Genomic DNA, 25,312 nt, shown 5'->3' with positions numbered 1-25,312 from the left:
TTAAATCTAAATATGCGTATCAAGCATGAGGTGATTTGGGAAAGGGCTGATGGAGATCCTGGGGCGCTTTAGCCTTTGCAAGTCTCCCTTGGCGCAGATACTTGCCGAGGGCTCTCTGGCGACTCCCGCGCTCTTTAGGTTTCCTTACCACGCATGTGCCTGACGGTCTCGACCCATTTCCTCTGCGTGAGTCTTGTTTGCTGTGGGCCCTCCAAGCGTGTGCCCGCCTCCCTTACCCCGCATCGGGAGACGAACCTGGCGGGTGCCCTGCGCACGCTCAGGAACTGGCGGACTGAGGCGCCTCCTGGCAACCGGACGCCAGCCTCGGCCTAGGGAGCGAGGCGGCAGCAATGGACCAGCCTATCATGGCCATCGCCTCCGCCACAGTAAGGGAAGGAGCGAGGCGGGGCGGCCTCGGTACCGCCTTCCTCTCCTGCCCTCCCACCTCTACAACAACTTTCCCCTCGCCGAGCTCCGCCCCAAGTCCCACCTCTCTTTAATCCTGGGCTCTGGCGCCCCTCCGCTTCTCCCTACGTTCACGTCGGCGCCTGCAGTCCTTTCATCCCGATCGGTATTTGAGTGCCACTTCGTTTGCTCTCCTCTTCCCTCGCTCTCCATTATCCTTCCCATTCGCCCTTTGTTTTCTGTGTTGTTTTTCCCCCCCTCTTACCTACTGCTAATTGCACTGGACAACTGTTTTAATAGGGTAATTAGATTTCTTTCACTTTCCCCTCTGTCTGCCGAGAGAATGCGTTTTTCCTTCCTTAGTCTATTGGACACGTTTTTGCCCTGCTTCCTACTTTAGTATTTATAAAATATTTGAAAGTATCTTTGTTTAGTTTTTAAATAAATTTGGGCAAGGGATGTCTAGCCCGTCTTGTGTAAAGTGATTCGCCCTTGAAGTGAATTGGAAGTGGGAGATAGGTGAAGTTGAGATCACCTGTCTTGGGCAAAACAAAACAGCAGCCGCCAATTACCTTCCTTTAGATATATGTTTACTTCTCCCTTCTTCCCACCTCATTTCCCTGGTCCTAGGTAGAGGTGGAGACCTGTCTCGACCTGCCCGAAAAAGTTTGATTTCTGTGACTATAAGTGTGCAACAGAGAAGATTCAACATAAATCTAATAAAGGGAATGTATAGGAAGAAATTCAGACTTAGCAGTGAGTATGAAACAATGCTTTTTTAGAGAAATGCCTATATTTCATAGTAAAACTAAAGCCCAAGGGTACTTGTAAGTGGATATAAGTTGCTAGACAGGAATATTAATTATATCCGTTGACTGATTAGATTGTTTATTATTTTTAATGCCTTGTTGCTTGAGATAACCTATATTTCATAGTAATAACAAAAGTATTCTAAATGAAAGTAGAACTCAGTATTTTAATGATTTTACCTACTGGAAATAGCACAAAAGGAAAAAACTAAACAACCGTGTTCTGTTGACAGTGAAGCTGAAACAAGTATGGGATAATAAGTGGGTGTAAAGTACTTACAATGGAAGACGAGCGTCCTTGGAAACTGAAGAATATCAAAATAATCTTCTTAACTTGACAGATGAGATGTTAAAAATAAAAGCTGCCACTTACTGAGCCCTGGTTGTGGGTACAGGTTTTACAATGCCTTATTTTCATGCCAGGCCTGGTGCCTTTTTTTGTATTCCTAAGAGGAAGCTGAGGTTCACGAGGGTTAACTTGCCTAGTGCTCCTAGCCAGTGGCCGAGCTGGAGTTCAAGCCCAAGTCATAGCATATGTAAATCCAGGAAATGGCAGTGTTCAACATTTGCCATATTGCCAGGAATTTGTATCCCAATATCCCATTAACTTGATGACTATACATTTTTACCTTGAGCTCCCTGAGCCATAAATCTTAATAACAATTATACTAACACAATTTTGGGTTTATACAACTCTTTTCTTCCTAAGAGCACCAAATTTTGTCACCTCTAATTATTCTCATGACATCTCTGTGAGATGGGGATGTTTATTACTCTAATTTACCCAAAGGGAATTTAGATGTTTAAAAAGCACTTAAGATCATAAAATAGTAATTTAAGGAAATATTACAGGCAAAATTTATCATTATGTAGCTTTTATTTTAATTCAGGCTGACCAGTTTGGTACTGGTATCCATTTCTTCAAGTACATGTTTTATAAGTGATACTTAACTTCCAGGGATCACTTCTAAAATGAATAAGCACATTTTATGTTTATTAATAGAAACCAAGCCGGAAGTCATCTTTTGAAAGAGAAGGATGGTGGAGAATAGCGTTAACAGTATGTATATTTTCATCCTTTCCTATTCAAAGTATTCTCATTTCTATTAGTATTATAATCAGTCTAACCTGATTAAGTCACTAATACTTAATTTTAAGAAAACAATGGTTGTTCAAATCTACATGGGCCTTAAAAAAAATCTACATGGGCCTTATTTCATATTTATAATTTTAGTATCAGCATATGACTGAGAAACTAACTTTAAATTTTGAATGCAGTAAAAGCTTGGAAGTAAAACAACTCTAGGAATCCAGGTGTTTTACAGGATATCTTGATAAAGTCAACCTAGTTTATGACCTTGGTGAGATTACACAAGGAAGAAAAAGCATGCATTCCGGAAATGTGTTTGATTTTGGTTGTTATCTTACTTAGATAAAAAGTAAGAGTCTACGATAACTTTTGTTAACATGACCAATGTATGAAAACAAGACGGTAATATACAAAAGAAAGATGACTGGAAGATCTGCCTCTCAAGATACATTGTTTCTATACGGCAGAAATATTTTCTTTTCACACCTTTCTATAACAGAGGGGCCTCAGGATCCAAAGCCTCCTTGGAACTGAACTAATTTTAATGGTAGAACTGAGCTGAGTGCTCAGTGGGAAGATGGCCACAAAAGCAGCAGCAGCTAAACTGTCAGGTCTGGCCATTCAGCCATACTGTGGTTGTGATTTAAAAGTACCAAACCTCTTATGGGACTAATTAGGCCATGTGTTCTGCCAATTCATCCTCAGTCTCGTGTTATTATCCTTTAGCTTCCCACTTGAGGGCTAGAAAGAAACACGTGGTATCTACTAAGCAGAAGTAGGATAACTTCTGTTTAGTCACAAAGCTTATCCTGAGGGCTCTCATGAGAGGCCTGACATTTACAGTCAAATTGAATCTCAAGTTTAAGTATCTCTGAAGCTACTTTTTAAAAAGTTAAAACTTCAACTATGGCTGTAACCCATTTGCTATAATTTAGCAATTGTCTCAGAAAGGAAATCATCATGATTGTCTTGAAGTATTGTTCTGGTGGGAGTGTTTACTCTATTTGATAGAATCTTATTAAACTGTAAAACAGAGAGAAATGCTACTTAGGAGTGACCTTTGCAAGAACGATGCTTTAAGAGATGTTAACCAGTGTACACACTGACTTTTTTTTTTTTTTTCTTTTTTTTTTCACACTGACTTTAAAAATGATGTCAGTTCTCCACAGAACGCTCCTAATCCTGGCACTTACCACTTGAAAACTTTTATTGAAGAATATCTATTAAATCCAGTGATAGCAACATACAGTTTTAAAAATGAAGGAAGGAAAAAACCACCTCTTCTGCAAAGAAACGATCTGGTATTAAATGACCTTCCCCAGTACATGCCTCCTGACTTCTTGGACTTGTTAAAGTAGTAAGTGGCCACCTACTCATTTAAAGACAAACCACGGTCAAACCCCAGCACGCTGGTTTACAGAGATCAGGTAAAACACTACTAGCAGCTGGCTTTGTATGGGAAAGCTACCAAGAGGCCCTGAGGAAAATATTCTCTATACTCAGAGTGTATCTTCCCCAGGAGAAACTGAAAACCTGTAGAATGCCTTATTTCGTCCAGAAATCAAACAAAGGGCTGTCTCATTTGCAAATATATCCAGCAAGGTGTATCCCTGTGAGACCTCTTCAACCTAAAGTGAGTGCATGGGGAAATTTTTTTTCCCTCGCTGGGAACTGTTGGCAGGATTCCCCTGACTTGGGGTCTTATCTGTGATGGGGCCATGCTTCTGGTCTCTTCAAGCAGTTGATATGGTGTGCCCTCTTCTTTTAAAGAGAAAACTTTGCCTTTCAGTCAGTAATCCTCTTATTAGAGCGTGAGTATAACTATACACCATAGGGAAGCTTTTGCAAAATTTCTTGTAGAAATGAGCACCCTGGTACCAGGAGGGTCAGGGTGTACTCTCAGCTCCACCAGTTCATGCATCACATTGAGAATACAGAGAACTGCTTGCTTATAGCCCTGGGCTAGGCTCTTCTGAGGGAAGATGTTCCTGACTTGGAAATATTTAAATAACAACACAAGAGCCCGTAGATCAAGTACTGAGATAAATAGTGTAAGAGGAAATGCCAGGGGGTGGGATTGAAAGTCTGGAAGGCTCCCTGGACTGAGTAGGACTCAAGCTGGACCTTGGATAACTTATGACATTCGTGTGGCTCTTAACGGTTTGCTGTGAGCTTCCACATATATTCTCCTAGTAGTTCGTCACAGGCATTCTGAGATAGGCAAAACGGATGTTAATCCCCATTTTGCACATGAGAAAACTGAGGTGAACAGAGATGAAGTAACTGGTTCTGAGGCACATAGCTAATAAAGAGGGGAGGCAGTACTTTTAACGGAGGGCTTCTGAGCCCCAATTTGGTGCTTTTTCCAGTCTACCTTGCGCCTCTGGCCTTGAATGAGGGGCAGGGTTTCAGGGGGTGGAATCCGAGGGAGCTGTTTCACGGGAGGGGCAGAGCAGTGTCTGGGGCCTGCCCAAGGGCCAGAGCTGGGACTTGGACTTTGTTATTTGGGACTTTGGGCCTTAATATCTCCCATCTATAAAGGAGCTAATAATAGTATCAGTCTTTACCACCTTATCAGAATAATATAGTGATAACCTGAGAAGATGCATTGCCACAGGAGGTTGAATTAAATGGAAGGGGTGTGGTTAGCAGGGTGGACAAGGAACCTTCAGCAGGATGAGCACCTGTCGTATCCAACCGTGAACCCTTCCTGCAGCTTTGCAAATTATAGCTTTGAAACAGGACAGGATGATAAACGTTCATGGGATAAATCTTATCCCGTTTGGTTCAGTGGCTGAATACAAACACTAAATTAGACTTTTATGACTTGGTATCAGGTAAACAGGCAACGTGTGAAATCGTTCTGGCCACCTCCAATACAAAATCATTCTTCGTTAGCCTCCCTCGCCATTTACTTCTCGTCTGCTTCCTCTCTTCTGGCTTTTAGAGGTTTCTAAGGGTAGGCCCAGGCCCACTGCTGAAAGGAGAAAACATAGGTGATTGGTATTAGGCAAAATTTAAAGCTTTAAAAGACCAAAAGAGTGTGGCTTACCCAGAGGGATGGATAAAAACCTTCTGAAAACATACTTTTCCTGTTTCTTTCCTTTCTTTCTCCTCTCTCTCCCTACCTCCCACAAAGGCTTGAGCTCCAGAAACTGGAAGAATTAAATGTTTTCCTAATTTTCTGTTTCAAAGGCATATAATAATATATTCACGGGAGGAGAGCTATTCAGATGTAACCCTGTTTAGTGACCAATAAAATTCATAATTCTGGTAAAGCAACTATACTCCAATAAAAATTAATTTAAAAAATAAAGAGGGCTTCCCTGGTGGCGCAGTGGTTGGGAGTCCACCTGCCGATGCAGGGGACACAGGTTCGTGCCCCGGTCCAGGAGGATCCCACATGCCGCGGAGCGGCTGGGCCCGTGAGCCATGGCCTCTGGGCCTACGCCTCCGGAGCCTGTGCTCCGCGGCAGGAGAGGCCACAGCAGTGAGAGGCCCGAGTACCGCAAAAAAAAAAAAAAAAAGAAATCCCTGCCTACTCTAAGGCTGTACACATATTCTCCTATGCTTTCTTCTAGAAACTTTATAGTTCTATCTTTTGCATCTAGGCATATGATCCTGCTTGCATTAAAGTGTTTGTATGAAGTGAAGTAGGAGAAAAAAATTCATAATTCTGTTTTTTTAATAGCAGAACTCAGTAAAATAATAATTGGAATTCGAGGTAGATACAGTATACATTATTGTTATTTATTAAGATAGAACAGCATTCTCAAGCATCATAATTATTAATAGAATATTCACATTATATCTTGTTAGTGCTGTTCTTCATTTGTAAGAAAGTTTTTACTATTTTTAACACCTTTATTCTGAAGCATGTAACTCAAGAGGAGAATCTATATCAAAGAATCATATGTGCATAGATATATTTATATTCACATTTGAATGTGTATGTGTGTATACTCATCTATATCTGGCTCTTTCCAAAGACTATTTGATATAGACCTACAACTTTTACAGTAATTTTTTTCTTATTAGAGAAATAATGTTTTTATTTTAGAATATATGAACAGAAGTGGGACTTTTCTCTCCATTATATAATTTTGTGACCTGCTTTTTCCCAGTGTTGCAGTCATCCCAGTAACCCCTGTGTTACTCCACCTTATTTCTGGATGATTTTAGCTCCCTTTGCACCCTGTCACTCTTTTCCACTACTCCTGTCATAATTTCAGTACACTCGTAGATGATGATTTTCCAACAATCTGGCTTCTCAGTTTCTTGAACTCTCCTGCACTTCAGCCCTCACTCCTTAAATTTTTTTCAACACCAATCATTTCAACCCTCCTTAATTTCAGTTGCATGCATCCCACTCTGATCACTCTCCCCTGATCTTCTGCCTTACCCACTCTAATATCCCAACCTCAACAATTTTTCTGTTCCCACCCAGTCTACAATCCATTGATCTCACTGTTGCCCGAAAAATGAGTTTGCCTCCTGGTGGGTGTCGAACCAAAAGATACAACTAAGCCAAAGAGCGGGAGGAGGAAGGATTTATTACTTGCAGCAAGTTAGGAGAAAACAGGTATCTTTCCCAAAGCAGTGTCTCCCCAACAGCAAAATTGGGGAAGTCTAAAGCTAAAGGTACATGCATATTCATGATGGGGCTTGAGCAGAGGAGAATTCAGCGTAGGATCAGGGCAAAGGTCGACAGAGTCCAAGCTTTAGTTGACTGAAGTCAGGAGGGGCAGCATCATCCTTCTATCCTCCACCTGGGTAGAGGCCTTAGTTCCTGCAGAACTCAAAGACACGTATCAAATTGTTATGTATATCCCTTGAGGAGGAACTGGGACTCTGTTTTATTGCTGACCTATTGTTCCTTGACTGCTTTTTCTTTGTTCCTGCATTTCCTCACTTCCCGTAAGATCATTAATTACCGAGGCCAGGCTTAGATCACAAAATGGCTTAGGCCAAAAATGGCTTCTCTTATGTCAGGAAAGCCATGCCTCATTTTCTTTCTCTGCGGACTCCCTACCCTATCTGATTATACTACCACCTTTCATTGCCTCTCAACTTTCAGTGCTTTCCTTCCTTTCAAAGCTTAAGTTAATCATTAGAGTTACTCCCTGCATACGCCCTCAATTCCCTGGCCCCTGATGGCTCATCTCACTTGTTTGGCAAAGCCACAACCTTAGTCAAATCTCTCTTCGAGGGCTTCCCTGGTGGCGCAGTGGTTGAGAGTCTGCCTGCCGATGCAGGGGACACGGGTTCGTGCCCCGGTCCGGGAAGATCCCACATGCCGCGGAGTGGCTAGGCCCGTGAGCCATGGCTGCTGAGCCTGTGCGTCTGGAGCCTGTGCTCTGCAACGGGAGAGGCCACAACAGTGAGAGGCCCACGTACTGCAAAAAAAAAAAATCTCTCTTCGAACTTTGAACCTGCATCTGTGTAGCCAGATGACTAGTCTCATTTTAAATTCTTCACCTCCTGTGGGCCCAGAATGGACTTCCCTAGTCTGTTTACTCTCCCATTCTCCTGGGTAGCTTTCTCTCACATCTCCCCTCTTTCCAAACCCCTGACACCTCCTCCTCAAACCTCATTCTTGTTTTCCTCTTCTCAGTCTTTTGACCAGTTCAGCCCCTCTTCCCTGCCCTCTTCCTGTTGGAACGCCAGGCACACAACACCTCTTCCCCATCTACACTCACTCCCCGCTGATCTGATTCAGTCTCAAGGCTTTGAACACCAGTTACTTGTTTATGAATTTCTGAATGTATATCTCCTGCCCAAACTTATCTGTTGAACTCCAGACTTGTATATCCAACTGCCTTTTTGACTTCTCCATTTTATGTCGAATTTAGGGTTTCTCACCCTTGGCACTATTGACTCTTGGGTCAGGATAATTCTCTGTGGTGGGGGCGGTTCTGTGCTTTGTAGGATGTTTAGCAGCATTTCAGGATAATTAGATGCCAATTAGCAATCCCCCCCTCCCAGCTGTAACAACTGAAACTGTCTCCAGACATTGTCCAAATTTCCCCTGAGGAAGGGGGGAACCAAAAACCAAAAAAACATTCCTGATTGAGAACCTCTGGGTTCAGGCTTTGTGATAGTCGGTGTGATCTCTGAGTGGCTGTTTTCAGGACCAACAGGTTGATGGTGGATAGGCTTCATTTGTGACCTCATCTCTTGTGTCTTCCCTCACTCTCATCCTACCCCACTGGCCTCATCCTGGCTGCTTCTTGAATTTGCTACTCCCACTCTGACCTCAGGGTCCTTGCACTGGATCTTCCTTCATATGCTCTTATCCCAGATATCTGCATGGCTTATCCCCTCTCCTTCAAGTCTTTGTTCAAGTGTCACCTTCTCAATGAGCCTCATTTAAATTGGCCACCTGACACTCCTGACCCTCCTACCCTGCTCTTTCATTGTTTCCATAGCACCTAGAGCCCTCAGTATACTATATAATTTATTTGCACTTTGCATTTATTATTTGTTGTCTGCCTCCTTCCGTGAGAGTGAAGCTTCATGAGGACATGAATACTTACCTGCTTTGTTCACTGCTACATCTTTGCCTCTAGAACAGTGTCTGATGGTTAATATTTCTTGAATACATGAATGAATTAATGATTGCTTACATTTCTGAAATCTGCCTCGGCCTTACTCATTTTGGTTCCTTGGATGTGTGATTATCTTTGACTGTGTGTTGCTCGTTCCCACTGAAAGGTTGTTTTCATGAATTCCCTAAGATGAAAGCCTTTTTCCTTCAGAGAAGGTTTACTTTTGCTTCTGCTAATACTTAGGGGAGCTACCAGTTTGGTGCCACTTGAAATACACTGCTTATATATTCTTGAATCACTCTAGTGATGGGCATTTGGACTGAATCCATGAAAGGAACCAGCCCACGGTTACAGTCTCTCAAGGATGTGTTTCTTCCCCCTTTCCTAATTCTCCTTAGCACCAAGACAACTCTTTTTGCAGTCCCTAGCATTGGGGTGAGGTGGTAGGTTTGCTTTCAGGAAGTCCCCTTTTAGGGCCTCCAATTCCTGTTGGTAGGACTTCCATTAAATCAGCAACATTGATGGTCCAGGCTTTGGCCTCTGGATCCTTCTAGGGCTCTGAAGTTCACTCAAACCCAGCTCTGTTCCTCTGCTGAGTTTAGTCTGGACCAGCATACATCCTCTGAGCAAAACTGGGCCATTTGCCTGTCTGGTTTTTTGCTATCTCTTGGTTTGTGGGGTTTATATTCCTTATTGTCATCAATTTCATATCTTTTTAAAAGCTCTGTCTATTTTTAATATTTCAACTCTCATTTCTAGTAGTTGCCTGCAGTGGGAAGTTTCATCATCCAAATAACCTAGCCTGCCATTAGCAGAAAGCAGAACTCTTTTTTTCCCTTGGAAGTATATTGTGAATCTTTTTCACACCATCATGTATTCTCTACATCATTTTAAATAGCTGCATAGTATTCTACTGTAAGGACATAACCTAATACTAATACTGCATATTCAGTCATTTCCTGCTTTTAGTCAGAGAGTGGAGTTGTTGAGTAAAGGGCATGTAGATGTCTAAGTCTTTTGAGATGCATTGCCAAAATGCCCCACAGAAAAATTGTGCCCCAGTGCCACTCCATCTTGCAGAGTATAAGTCCAGGACCATTTAAAATGCACTGTTTATGTTTTCAACTGGAAACCTGGATCCAGTGATTTAAATGGGAAAGTTTAAAGCCTAAGCTTGAAATCAACATGGTAGGGGAGTTTCAGAGCAACCCAAAGTCAAATAAGTCTGTGCCAGAGTTTCCCTACAATGAACGGGGCGAGGAGAAGATGGTGACTCTGCCCCAGTCTGTAGGCAATGAGTCAGTACTGGCCAAGGTCAGCCAATGCAGAAGAGTAGAGTGCCATCAGGTAGTGAAGCTGCAAGGGACTTTCAAGAAACACTGACCACTAACTGCATGGCTTCAACACTCTTGCTTCAAAGGGTAAAAATGAGTCATGCTCTCTCATAATGCAATTGAAATGGACATTCTGGTTTAAAAATGAGCAAAGGCACCAACAAAAACTATTAGAACTAATAAATGAATTCGGTGAAGTTGCAGGGTACAAGATTAATATACAGAAATCTATTGCTTTTCTATACTCTAATAATGAACTGTCAGAAAGAGAAAGCAAGAAGACAATCTCAGTTAAAATCACAGCAAAAAGAATAAAATACCTAGGAATAAACTTAACCAAGGAGGTGAAAGACCTATACTCTGAAAACTATAAAATACTGATGAAGGAAATTGAAAGTGATACAAAGAGATGGAAAGATATTTCACGTTCATGGCTTGGAAGAGTTAGTATGGTTAAAACATCCATACTTCCCAAAGAAATCTACAGATTTAGTGTAATCCCTATGAAAATACCCATGACATTTTTCATATAACTAGAACAAATAATCCTAAAATTTATATGGAACCATAGAAGACCCTGAATAGCCAAAGCAATCTTGAGATAAAAGAACAAAGCCGGAATCATGACTCTCCCTGACTTCAGGCTATACTACAAAGCTATAGTGATCAAAACAGCATGGTGCTGGCACAAAAACAGACACATAGATTAATGGAACAGAATAGAGAGCTCAGAAGCAAACCCACGCACTTATGGTCAGTTAAGCTATGACAAAGGAGGCAAGAATATACAGTGGGGAAGAAAAGACTGTCTCGTCAGTAAGTGCTGCTGGGAAAACTGGGCAGCTACATGTGAAAGAATGAAATTAGAACATTTTCCCACATCATATACAAAAATAAGCTCAATGGATTAAAGACCTAAATGTAAGACCAGAAACCATAAAACTTCTAGAACAAAACATAGGCAGAACACTCTCTGACATAAATTGCTGCAATATTTTTTTGGATATGTCTCCTCAGGCAAAGGAAACTAAAGCAAAAATAAACAAATGGGACCTAATTAAATTTAAAAGCTTTTGCACAGCAAAGGAAACCATCAACAAAATGAAAAGACAGCCTACTAAATGGGAGAAAATATTTGCAAATGATATGACCAAGAAGGAAGTTGTTAATATACAAAATAGATAAACAGTTCACACAACTCAATATAAAAACAAAACAAAACCCCAAACCAAGACAATTAAAAATGGTAGAAGACCTGAATAGACATTTTTCCAAAGAAGACATACAGATGGCCAGCAGACACATGAAAAGATGCTCAACATTGCTAATGATCAGAGAAATGCAAATAAAAATGAAAAAATGATACGAGCTAGCAACTCACAAAGAGATATACCAGTTGCTAAAAAACATAAAGTGATGCTTGGCTTCCACTAATTATTAAATAATTACAAAAGAACAAAAGCAGGTAGACACAATTTTTTGCCTGTCAGATGATCAACAATTTAAGTTGGATGATACCCATTATATTGGCAAAGGGAGTACAGAAAGAGATATTCTGTATGCATAAAAATTGTTGCAGGTATTTTGGAGGGTGGTTTGATGATTCTTGTTCATATTTTAAATGCACATAGGGACCATTCCACTGTCAGGAATTTACCCTAAAAATGGTCTTTTAAAAAATATATTAATTTTATTTATTTAATTTCTTTATTTTTTTGGCTGCATCAGGTCTTAGTTGCAGCATGCGGGATTTTTCGTTGCTGCGTGTGGGCTTCTCTAGTTGTGGTGTGCGGTCTTCTCTCTAGTTGTGGCATGGGTTTTTTTTTTTCTCTCTCTAGTTGTGGCGCACCAGCTCCAGGCACACCTGGGCTCTATAGTTTGTGGCACACAGGCTCTCTCGTTGAGGCACGCGAGCTCAGTAGTTCCTACAAATAGTCTTATGAAAGTACAGTGAGATATTTATATAAAATACTGCAGCATTGTTCATAAATTTATCTAACTAGAGGGCTAGTTATATAATGCTACATCCATATAATGCTGTGCTACCATTAAAAATAATGAGGGGGCTTCCCTGGTGGCGCAGTGGTTGAGAGTCCGCCTGCCGATGCAGGGGACACGGGTTCGTGCCCCGATCCCGGAAGATCCCACATGCCACGGAGCGGCTGGGCCCGCGAGCCATGGCTGCGGAGCCTGTGTGTCCGGAGCCTGTGCTCCGCAGCGGGAGAGGCCACAGCAGTGAGAGGCCCGCGTACAGCAAAAAAAAAAAAAAAAAAAAAAAAAAAAAAAAAAAAATGAGGTATGCCTATCTGTGTTGATATGGAAGCACCTCCAAGATATATTACTAAATGAAAAAACTCAAGGAACAGACCAATATTTATAGCATAATCCCATTTGTAAAAATAAAAACAAATATATATACGATGTTAAATGCATACTTGTTTTCTTGGGTGATACTTAAGCAATCATTAACAGTGGTTTCCATTTAGGAAGCAGAGGTTAGGTAGGGAGCAAAGAGACTTACCTTTAATTTTTTTTTCTTTCTATAGATTTGACTTGTTTTCAGTGTGCAAGTAATAGTCTTTTCATTCATGTTCATTTGTAGAAATCAAAAATTTTTCCAACTAATATTTTTGCTCTTATTTCTTTTTATTTTCCATTTTAAAACTTATTCACTTCCTAGGCTAGAGACATTTCAATGAAAAGCACAATTAAACAAAATTTAAAATTGCCTCAAACTTCTGTCTAGGTTAGCTTTAGCATTGTCTTAGAAGATGAAACTTATGTGAAAAGAAACAAATGTGGTGATTCTGCCCACACCCCACCACCACCTCCCAATATCTGTTTTAGGTCAAAAGGAGGCAGGCAGGATGGAATGGCACCTCTATTAACTCAGAGAATGAATCCAAGGATCCATTTCAATGCGTTCAAAAGACATCCTTGAACAGCTGATTGGGAGATGATGGTTGAGAAAATCTAACCGGTTCATTGGTTTTTGTTAGCTGTGTTCATAGCTGTGATCAAGTATCTCTGAAGACATGTTTATTTGCAAAGTGCTTCATAGTAAAATAATGGCTGAAGGAATGAATTTTCAACAGGATGGTTTTTCATTGAGCAAGGTGTCAACAGAGAGAAATTTTGTGTCTAGGAGGGGGCTGGCAGGTAATACTTCAGGGAATCGAAGACTTAAGTGTTAGAATAATGAAGAGCAAAGCATTGATAAGATGGAACAATTCATCATGCAATTAAATGAAAAAAAAATGGTGCTCAAAGTTGGCTCATTTAGCAGGTATTATTTGAGGATGAACTCTCATAGAGCAACTGCAAGGCAGAGCAGTGATTGTCACAAGTAAATTTGTGAAGAGAATGGTAAGTGAAAGTGAATCTGATACAGAAGACATCTCAGGGACTGGGACTCACATAGTTTCTGGAGCTGATGAAAATTACAGGGTGCTGGTAAGAACAACATCATTGGTACCATTAGACAGGCATCTTTTTGAGAAAGTCCAATGCTGTCTATTTCTCAGACCATAAAGATGTTTAGGTGGTGAGTCACTGATACTTCCATGTGAAGCAAGAGACCATTTCTCAGAGAAGAAGACACACCGGATGAAATTTCCACCAGTAGTACCTAAAAATATTGTACCTGACAGTCTTTTGGCTGCATTCATCTTATGAGTATCCTGATAGGATTTCTAATGGACTGAAAAATCCACTGTAGAAGAGACTATCTCTCTGCCCGTTGTGAAACATTGCAAACTACCTGGGTGGCTCCACTATCCTTGGGTCTGTGGATATTAGCCCTGAGGTAAGGGAAATAAGGGAGTGTCAGGAACTGGTAAGCACAGAGAGTGGGATGTGTGAAGGAAGGGAGGGAGGGAAGGAAAGAGAATGAGAAGCCAGGGGAAGACTGACCGGACCTCCAGAACTTCCTATGTTCAAGGAGCTGGCAGGGAGGAGTTATATTACTGAATCCTGGGAAGAATCCTTCCCAAGATGGAAGAGTTCTATGGTGTTTCTCCTTCTTAGAATCCCTCTCTTGCCTCCCTCAAGGAAGTCTTACCTTCCTTAAAACCCCACTCAAATCTCACTGTCTTTACCATCTTTAGATCCCCCAGTTGGATTTATTTATTTAATTATTTCCCCCAGCTTTATTGAGGTGTAACTGACAAATAAAATCGAATATATTTAAGGTGTACAACATGATTTGTTATATATATATATATATATATATATATATACACACACACACACACACATATTGTGAAATGATTACCACAATCAAGTTAATTAGCACATCCATCACCTCACATGGTTGCCATTTTGTGTGTGTGTGTGATAAGAGCACATAAGAATGGGGACTTCCCTGGCAGTCCAGTGTTTAAGACCACACTTCTACTGTGCGGGTTCGATCCCTGGTTGTGAACTAACATCCCACATGCCATGGGACACAGCCAAATAATTAAAAGAAAAACAAAAAAACAAAACCACAAAGCACATAAGATCTTCTCTCTTAGCAATTTTCAAGTATACAATACAGTATTATTAACTATACTCACCATGCTGTACATTCTATCTCTAGAACTTATTCATCTTATAATAAAGTTTGTACCTTTTGACCAACATCTCCCCATTTCCCCCACCTGCCAATCTGGGAACCACCATTTTACTCTCTGTTTCTATGAGTACAACCTTTTTAGATTGCACATATAACTGTTACAAAATGGTATTTGTCTTTCTCTGGCTTATTCAACTTGGCATAATGTTCTCCGGGTTCATCCATGTTGTTGCAAATGGTAGGCTTTCCTTCTTTTTTATGGCTGAACAACATTCCAATATAGTTTATGCATTAAGGGAATATATATCACATTTTCATTATCTATTCATCCATGGATGGGTGCCTAGGTTATTTCCATAGCTCGGTTATTGTGAATAATGCTGCAGTGAACATGGGACTGCAGGTATCTCTTCCAAATATTGATTTTGTTTCCTTCAGATATATACCCAGAATTGGGATTGCTAGATCATATGGTAGTTCTGTTTTTATTTTTTGAGGAACCTCCATACTGTTTTCCATAATGGCTATACAATTTTATATTCCCACCAAAGTGCACAAGGGTTCCCTTTTCTCCACATCCTCACCAACACTAGTTATTTCTTGTGTTTTTGATAATAGCCATTCTAACTGGTGTGAGGTGATATCTCATTGTGGTTTTGATTTTCATTTCCCCGATGATTAGTGATGTTGAGCACCTTTCCATGTACTTGTTGGTCATTTGTATGTCTTCTATGGAAAAATGTCTACTCAAGTCTTTGGCCCATTTTTAAATTTGATTACTTGTCTTTTTGCTATTGAGTTGTATGAGTTCCTTATATATTTTGGATATTAACACCTTATCAGATATATGGTTTGCAAATATTTTCTCCCATTCCTTAGGTTGCCTTTGCATTTTATTGATTGTTTCCTTGGCTATACTTTGATGTAGTCCTACTTGTTTATTTTTGCTTTTGTTGCCTGTACTTTTGGTGTCATATCTAAAAAAATCATTGCTGAGACCAATGTCCAGGAGATTTTTCTATATGTTTTCTTTTAGGTGTTTTATCATTTCACATATTATGTTTAAGTATTCAGTCATTTTGAGTTAGTAGTTGTGCATAAGATAGGGTTTAGTTTTGTTCTTTTGCATGTGGATATCCAGTCTCCCCAATACCATTTATTGAAGGGACTATCCTTTCCCTATTGTGTATTCTTGGTGCCTTTGTCAAAGATTAGTTGACTGTTTCTGTGTGGATTTATTTCTGGGCTCTCTATTTTGTTCCTTTAGTCTATGTGTCTGTTTTTATGCTGGTATCATACTGTTTTGATTACTGTAGCTCTGCAATATAGTTTGAAATCAGGAAGTGTGATCCCTCCAGCTTTGTTCTTCTTTCTTAAGATTGCTTTGACCATCTGGGGCCATTTGTGGTTCCATACTGAATTTAGGATTGTTTCTTCTATATCTCTGAAAAAATGCTGCTGGGATTTTGATAGGGATTGCACTGAATCTGTAGATTGCTTTGGATAATATGGATATTTTACCAATATTAATTCTTCTAATCCATAAACATGGGATATCTTTCCATTTATTTGTGTCTTCTTCAGTTTCTTTCATCAATGTCTTATAGTTTTCAGTGTACAGATCTTCCATCTCCTTAGTTAAATTTATTCCTAAGTATTTTATGTTTTGATGCTATTGTAAATGAGATTGTTTTCTTAATTTCTTTTTCAGATACTTCATTGTTAGTGTATAGGAACTCAACTGATTTTTTTTCAACTGATTTTTGTATGTTGTTTTTGTATCCTGCAACTTTACTGAATTTCCTTATTAGTTCAAACAGTTTTTTGGTGGAGTCTTTAGAGTTTTTTATATATAAGATTATGTCATCTGCAAACAGGGACAGTTTTACTTCTTCCTTTCCAATTTGGTTACCTTTTATTTCTTTTTCTTGCCTAATTACTCTGGCTAGGACTTCCAGTACTATGTTGAATAGGAATGGAGACATAGGCACCCTTGTCCTGTTCCTGACCTTAGAGGAAAAGCTTTTAGCTTTTCACCATTGAATATGTGATGTTAGCTGTTGGTCACCCAGTTGGGTTAATCTCTCCCTATCCCCAACATCTTCAATCTTTCTTTTAGTGTTGATTATAGTGTTTTATATTAGCATTGTTTATGTATTATGAGAACACTCCTGTATTCCCCACCATACCTAGCACAGTTCTTTACCAACAGAGCAGGCTCACTAATTGGTGATCAATTGGATTTGTTGAATCTAGTACATTTAAAATATGATTAATTGTACAGCATTTTTCTCCATACCACTGTAGGCATACTGTCATAATATTCATCATGAAAAATGAATATCTGTTGAGTGTTTTGAAGCTCTACCTTTGAAAGTGTACCTTTTCCACTCTCAAAATAGAAAATAAATTATATAATGTTGTATGGTAATAAAATAAAGGATTATGAATGATAGATAATAAAGTGAGTTTGAGACCTGTATTGATCTATTATTGGTGTCCTTGTCCATTCTGTGTAGTCTGTTCAGCTTTCACCAGGACAATACGAGCTACTTCCTGCACAAGTTCCCAAGCATGCTTCCAGGTAATTATATACTTATTAAATTGCTTTTACTAATTTCACTGATGCCTTTCTATTTACATACTTAACCACCAACACTAATGACTTTTTTTTTTTTTTGGCTGCGTTGGGTCTTTGTTGCTGTGCACGGGCTTCTCATTGCTGTGGCTTCTCTTGTGGAGCTCGGGCTCTAGGCACATGGGCTCAGTAGTTGTGGTGTGTGGGCTCTAGGGCACACGGGCTTCAATAGTTGTGGTGCTGAGGCTTAGTTGCTCCACGGCACGTGTGACATTCCAGGAACAGGGATCTAACCTGTGTCCCCTGCACTGGCAGATGGATTATTAACCACTGCACCACCAGGGAAGTCCCAACACTAACGACTTTTAAACCTCATTTATGCCCATCATATTAGATTAGCATTTTTAAAAAATATTTATTATTTATTTATTTGGTTGCGCTGGGTCTTAGTTGCGGCTCGCTGGCTCCTCAGTTGCAGCACATGGGCTCCTTAGTTGCGGCAGGTGGGCTCCTTAGTTGTGACTGGTGGGCTCCTTAGTTGTAACACGTGTGCTCCTTGTTGTGGTATGCGAACTCTTAGTTGTGGCATGCATGTGGGATCTAGTTCCCTGACCAGGGATCGAACCTGGACCCCCTGCACTGGGAGCACAGAGCCCTATCTACTGCACCACCAGGGAAGTCCCCAGATTAGCATTTTAAAATATTTAATGAGAGACAGGGAATATGTTAAAGATCCTCACATTAAAAAAAAATAGATTTAGAAGATCATATCTATTTTTGTTTTTTTTGTTTTTTCTTTTTTTTTCTTTTTGTGGTATGCGGGCCTCTCACTGTTGTGGCCTCCCCCGTTGCGGAGCACAGGCTCCGGATGCGCAGGCTCCGGATGCGCAGGCCCAGCGGCCACGGCTCACGGGCCCAGCCGCTCCGCGGCATATGGGATCCTCCCAGACCGGGGCACGAACCCGTATCCCCTGCATCGGCAGGCGGACTCTCAACCACTGCGCCACCAGGGAGGCCCTATTTTTGTTTTTTTAATATAGGAGCTTTGTATTTCGTTCTACAGTTCAAAGGTTTCCAACAGGCTGCTTCACTCCTGTAAGTACATTGGTAGACAATTAACTCATGATGAATTTGATGTTTAAAATATGCGATGATTCCTTTTTGATATATCAAGATTAACATTTCGCTCATCGTAGTAGAAAAGCAATGAATGATTAATGTAGTTGATTTAAGATATACTGAAGAGCTTCCCTGGTGGTGCAGTGGTTAAGAATCCGCCTGCCAATGCAGGGGACATGGGTTCAAGCCCTGGTCCAGGAAGATCCCACATGCCGTGGAACAACTAAGCCCGTGAGCCACAACTACCGAAGCCCATGCACCTAGAGCCCTTGCTCCGCAATAAGAGAAGCCACTAAAATGAGAAGCCTGCGTGCAGCAATGAAGACCTAACACAGCCAAAAATAAATAAATTTTTAAAAAAATATATACTTAAAATATATCTACAGATACACTGGTTATTTCAATGTAAGTAACCCATTTGTGTCAAGTTATAGAAGAAAAGTAAAGGCTCCTTTACTTTCTTTAGGTCTTGACTCATATGACCTTCTTATTGAGGTCATCTCTAGTCACCTGTTCAGAATTTCCTGTCCCTCTTTCTTGGTTTATTTTTCTCCATAGCACTCATCACTGTCTGATACATTACATTTAAAAATTTATGTATCCTGTTTTTATCTGTCTCCCCCACCAGAATGTAAGCTTCATGAAGGTGGGGATTTTTGTCTGTTTTTGTCTTGTATACCTAGTGCTTAGGAAAATGGCTGACACATAGTGTTTGTTGAATTAATTAATTATTTAAATCATCAAAGATATTCAATATATCACTGTATGAACAGCAAGAAAGAAAAGTAGTCCTAGTTTCTTTCCTTAAAAAAGGTGAAAGTGCTTTCCTGTTTCTAAAAATTTTCAAATACATGTACATGTATTTGATAAAAATGAACTCTTTTAGATAAGTAACTAATCAGTAGGATGCCAAAATATAAAAAAAGAAAGAATGAGAAAATATGAAGTTACTTTGGGGTGTTTTGATGGACTATGATTATTTATTTGTAACTAGAAACTTGAGGGGGAAAAGATACAGCGAGCATATGAAAGAGGAGTTGAGACAACTGAACAGAGCTCAAAAACAGACTCTAGAATATGTAAAATTTTTATATTTGATAAAGATGGTATGACAAATCAGTAGGGAAAGGAAGAGCTATTTTGTGCTAGACAATTGATGAATTAACTTGTAAATATTAGACTCTTCATACCACATATTATAATAAATTCCATATTGATTAAAGAATTAAGTACTTTTGAGACTATAAAACCAGGAGAAAATATATTAGCATATATCTAATTTTAGGATAAGGCTGACTCTCTGAGATAACAGCAGTGGATGAATTGCAAAGGAAAAGAAGTCTTAGATTTGATTACATAGCATTTTGAATTTTTTGTATATCAGGGAACAAACTGTAAACAAAGTTAATAGGCAAATGTGAATTAGGAAAAGTATTTTCAACATACATGGCAGATAAATGGTTAATGGCCTTATCTGAAATTCTCTTGATGAGTTATAGGAAAAACACCAATAGAAAAGTAAAACGGATGAAGGCAGTGAATAGACAATTCATAAAATAAGAAATTCAGATATCCATTAAAGGTGAAAAAATTTTTATTTCACTAATACTTAAGTGTGAGAAACTAAAAAGCTAATTGAAAACCTTCTGTATGTGGGTGGTGTGGTGGGCTAAATAATAGACCACAAAGATGTGCCCAAGTCCTAATGCCCAGAACCTATAAATGTTACCAGATGGCAAAAACTTTGCAGATGTGAGTATGTTAGGGATCTTGAGATGGAAAAATTATCCTGGATTATCCAGTGGGCCCTAAATGCAATCACAAATGTCCTTATAAAATGGAGGCAGAGGGAAATTTAAGAAAGGAGGAGAAAGCAATGTGACCAGGGAGGTGGAGATTTGAGTGATGTGGCCAAAAACCAAGGAAGGTGGCACCACCAGAAGATGGAAGAGGCAGGGAATGGATTCTAACAGTCTCCAGAGGGACCACAGGCCTCCCGACACCTTGATTTCAGCTCAGTGAAATTGATTTGGGACTTCTGGCTTCTAGGACTATGGGAGAGTAAAATTATGTTGTTTTAAGCCACCAAATTTCTGGTAATTTGTTATAGCAGCCACAGGAAACTAATACAGGTGGGGATTATTTCCAGGTGGATTTCACAGTAGACTGATAAGATGAGGACTGGCTTTTCCTCTCTGTAGCTCATAAATGTTTGTATCTGTTAGGCTTTCTCTTTTGAACTTGTCAGTTGCTTCAGAATGACTCCTCAGCCTCCTGCCTAGGCTATAAGCTGGTTGCCAGTGTTCTGGTTACTGAGTGGGGGAACGGGCTGTGCTGGGATGGTGGTGTTTCACCATTCGTTGTGCAGAAGTTCTCTCTCTCTTTTTTTTTTTTTTTTTTTTTTTTTTTTTTTTTTTGCGGTACGCGGGCCTCTCACTGTTGTGGCCTCCCCCGTTGCGGAGCACAGGCTCCGGACGCGCAGGCTCCGGACGCGCAGGCTCAGCGGCCATGGCTCACGGGCCCAGCCGCTCCGCGGCATATGGGATCCTCCCAGACCGGGGCACGAACCCGTATCCCCTGCATCGGCAGGCGGACTCTCAACCACTTGCGCCACCAGGGAGGCCTCTCTCTCTTTTTTAATTGAAGTATAGTTGATTTACAATATTTTGTTAGTTTCAGGTATACAGCAAAGTGATTCTGTTTTATATATATATTTTTTCAGATTATTTTCAGTTACAGGCTATTACAAGATATTGCATGTAGTCCCTGTGCTATACAGTAAGTCCTTGTTGCTTATCTGTTTTGCGTGTCGTAGTTTATATCTATTAATCCCATACTCCTACTTTATCCTCCCCTCCACCTTTGGTAACCATAAGTTTGTTTTCTATGTCTATTCCTGTTTTGTATATAGATTCCCTTGCATTATTTTTTAGATTCTACATGTGAGTGATATCGTATGGTATTTCTCTTTCTCTTTCTGACTTCACTTAGTATAATAATCTCTAGGTCCATCCATGTTGCTGCACATGGCAATATTTCATTCTTTTTTATGGCTGAGTAATATTCCATTGTATATATACATACCACATCTACTTTGTCCATTCATCTGTTGATGGGCATTTGAGTTGTCTCCATGTTTGCCTGTTGTAAATAGTGCTGCTATGAAAATTGGGGTGCATGTATCTTTTCAAATTAGAGTTTTCATGTTTTCCAGGTATGTGCTCAGGGATGAGGTTGCTGGATGGTATGGTAACTCTATTTTGAGTTTTTTAAGAGACCTCCATACTGTTCTCCATAGTGGCTGTGCCAATTTACATTCCTACCAACGGTGTAGGAGGATTCCCTTTTCTCCACATCCTCTCCAGCATTTATTATTTGTAGACTTTTTGATCATGGTCATTCCGACCAGTGTGAGGTGATACCTCATTGTAGTTTTGATTTGCAGTGATGCTGAACATCTTTTCATGTGCCTGTTGGCCATCTGTATGTCTAGAAGTTCTCTTAATTCCTGTTTTCAGTAAAAGCCCCTGTCCTAACAGTGCCTGGGGCTCCTGGGTCCAGATCTCTGGCTCAGTCTCCCTGGAAATGAAAACCTCCGTCTCCTACAGGGATGAGGGAAGGGTAGCTACCTGACTGCTGGGAGTAGGTAGGTAGGGACCTGGGGAAAAGACACTCAGTCAATCTTCCTGCTTTCAGCCTTACCCTCGCCTCCACCTCACAGGTGTCTAAAGCCTGAAATTTCTGAGCTTTTCTTGGATTCTGTGGAGCAGATCAGCCCGCTTCTCATCAGCAGGCCCTCTCCACACACTGGGCTTTAGCATTCTCCACCCTGCTACCTCAGGGACCATTCCTCCACACCGTTTCACATCTTCCCCAAACACATGATCTCTGTTGGCTGTTGTCTCTTCGCTTGGTTCTGTGTGTGTGTGTACAGTTGTGTGTGTACAGGTGTATATGTCTGAGGGGAGATAGTTGTGCCTTTTTTATTTGATTGGGGAGGAATGGAGATAAATGCATGTGTTCAGGTCGATTTGGCAGCAAGCAGTCAAGACATCAGTTTTTTTTCTCCCCCACTGGCTGATACTGTATTTCCTTTGAAATGCATGTTTTAAATGAATGCCATGAGTTAATAATGATTTATTTACTATTAGTAAACAGACTCAGTTAAAATTAATTTGGTTTTAGTCCAGGTTAGGCATCCTGAAGGATAAGCAGCCTGGTATGTGAAGTAGCACAAAGCAGTTGATTCTGACAGCTTTTGCCTTTGTTCTCATCGCTTTATGGAGGAGGAGTTTTTCGGATATCCTTATTCTGCCGTTTTCATTGATGTCACCTCATTCATCCCATTTTATAAATAAAAGTGATTCACAATTTGGAACATCCTGTCCTTCAACAAAGTGAAAAGAATACTTTCATGGAAAATGTTCCAAGACAAAGAAATAGCTCAGGGCTGTGATTCATTTCTGTCTTAAACACACACTCCCAGAGCAGACTTGCGGGTTTGTTAGATCCACAGACTTGTAAACTGCACAGAGCAAATGGCTTTGATCCCAACGGTGGGAGATAGTGGCACGCAGTGTGAGTGTGGTGAAGAAATGATGCTTGCTAGGAGAACATCATCCCAGACCTTCCGGAGATAAATGCATTAATCCTTAGGCCTTTATCTGGAAACTGATTTGATCACTTTTATCATTCAGTTTCCTTGTTCTAGATATTAACGTCATAGTCATAGAACTGCCAAGGACTCTTAGAACTAGAAGAAACTTACCTACTCTGTTGGGGTCAGTTTTGATGATGGTGGTGACCATCGTTCATTGGTTTTCTGGTGCCAGGCACAGTGCTCAGTGACTGACATACCCCATATCATTTCATCCTCACTGCAATGTGGGGAGGGTGCTATTTATCATCTCTCTTTGATAGGTTAGGAAATGGAAGTCAGTGGCCCAAGGTAGAGCCAGGACTTAGACCCAGTCTTTGGTGACTCAGAACCTGAGCAGCCCCATGAGTGAGCTTGACCAAGTGGCTTGCTTAATGTCTTTAGATGTGTAGAGCTGATCTGGGGTCAAATCCAAGTGGCAGACATTGTACTGTCTCTGGAATCACAACTCCCCACTGATGACTGAGGCTTATTCATGGGGCCGGGTTGGCCTGCTTGACCCCGTTTGCAGTGGGATGGGTTCTCTCTCCTGCGAGACCCACATGCCAGCCCGCCTACTGGGCCTTGATCATTGAACATCCTTACGATGGAGGGCTGCAGCTTAGGCTCCCGCTGAGAGCCTTGCTACACTGGCTTTTCTTTTCTTTTTTTAACTTTTTACTTTAATAAATTTATTTATTTATTTATTTATTTATTTGGCTGCGTTGGGTCTCTGTTGCTGGGCACGGGCTTTCTCTAGTTGCAGGGAGCGGGGGCTACTCTTTGTTGCGGTGCGCAGGCTTATCAATGTGGTGGCTTCTCTTGTTGTGGAGCACAGGATCTAGGCACGCAGGCTTCAGTAGTTGTGGCTCACGGGCTCTAGAGCGCAGGCTCAGTAGTTGTGGCGCACGGGCTTCGTTGCTCCGCCGCACGTGAGATCCTCCTGGACCAGGGCTCAAACCCGTGTCCCCTGCATTGGCAGGCCGATTCTTAACCACTGTGCCACCAGGGAAGCCCTAAAATTTTTTTCATTGAAGTATAGTTTATTTACCATGTTGTATTAGTTTCAGGTGTACAGCAAAGTGATTCAGTTATACCTACACACATACATATACATATATATATTCTTTTTCAGGTTCTTTTCCATTGTAGGTTATTATAAGATATTGAGTATAGTTTTCTGTGCTATACAGTAGGTTCTTATTGGTTATCTATTTTATAGTGTATATATGTTAATCCTAAATTCCTAAAGGACATTTTCAAACACGCAAAAATTCATAAGAATTACCTCCAAGATACCCTTTTTAAAGGTGCCATTGGTGACAAAATACAGCAAAACAAAGGAGTAATCCAGAAAGAGGAAGGAATAGGATCCAGGAGAAAGTGGATCCAACTTGGGAAAGTAGTTAAAAGATGTCCCAGGTGGACCACTGTACAGCAGGCTGACAGAGAAACAATCCACATTTGAGAAGGAAAGTAAAGAACTCCAGAAGGAATGTTTCTAAGGAAAAAGGGACTCAAGAACAGCTGATGTGATGGGAAAATTTAAGAAAGTATGTATAGCAAAGTGTGCAAGTGAAAAAACAAGGCACTAATTAACTCCAGGTAAAACAAAAGACGGTACAAGACAAGAAATCATATTATATAACTTGACTCTGCAAGGAATAATATTTCTTTAGTAAACATTGATTAGTGATTTAAAATGCTACTTTGAGTGGATGGGGAGAGAGGAATAGTGGATAGAGCAAGAGAGCCATATCTTCATTTATTCCAGGACGTTACCAAGAGATAATTTCTAAAATATAAATTAAGGAATAACAATATGAACATATTTAGTGATAAGGAAATAACTCCCAGAAGAACAACTAAGAGTTAAAAATAGCTATCTTAGGCTCTCTAGAGCCTGCTCAGACACGTGTGCCTAAGACATATGTGGAAAAGATGTTTCTAAGAGTGCTAGTTGCCTAAAAGAATTAGAATAGTATCATTTCAGTGAAAGAACTGTGTTCACCGTCCTGTGCTGCATGTTATACTCTCTGAAAAACAAAACCCATTAGGGAATGAAATTGGAGGGGGATGAGACCAAAGACTTATGTTTTTCATTATAAGACTTTTGGTTCCAGTTGATTTTTAAAACGATTTTTATCTATAAATTTAATAAAATATCTTAAAATTTAAGTAAAAATATATTTAAAAATTTAAGTTAGGGCTTCCCTGGTGGCGCAGTTGTTGGGAGTC

The 25,312-nt window shown here is 40.3% G+C and overlaps 1 protein-coding gene across 1 annotated transcript in view; it reads left to right on the top strand.

Annotated features, from left to right (window-relative positions):
- Positions 1-350: 350 nt before the first annotated feature.
- Positions 351-25,312, top strand: part of STPG4 (sperm-tail PG-rich repeat containing 4) — a 38,600-nt gene continuing 13,638 nt past the window's right edge. The window contains 5 exon segments of the mRNA XM_060117939.1: positions 351-386; positions 2,218-2,274; positions 3,474-3,731; positions 17,261-17,325; positions 18,360-18,414. Coding sequence (XP_059973922.1) covers positions 351-386; positions 2,218-2,274; positions 3,474-3,731; positions 17,261-17,325; positions 18,360-18,414 — 471 coding nt within the window.

Source organism: Mesoplodon densirostris, chromosome 14 (genome assembly GCF_025265405.1).
Source record: "Mesoplodon densirostris isolate mMesDen1 chromosome 14, mMesDen1 primary haplotype, whole genome shotgun sequence".
Taxonomy (NCBI): Eukaryota; Metazoa; Chordata; class Mammalia; order Artiodactyla; family Ziphiidae; genus Mesoplodon; species Mesoplodon densirostris.
Note: the sequence above shows the minus strand (reverse complement) of the source record. Positions and strands in the feature narration are given on the sequence as shown.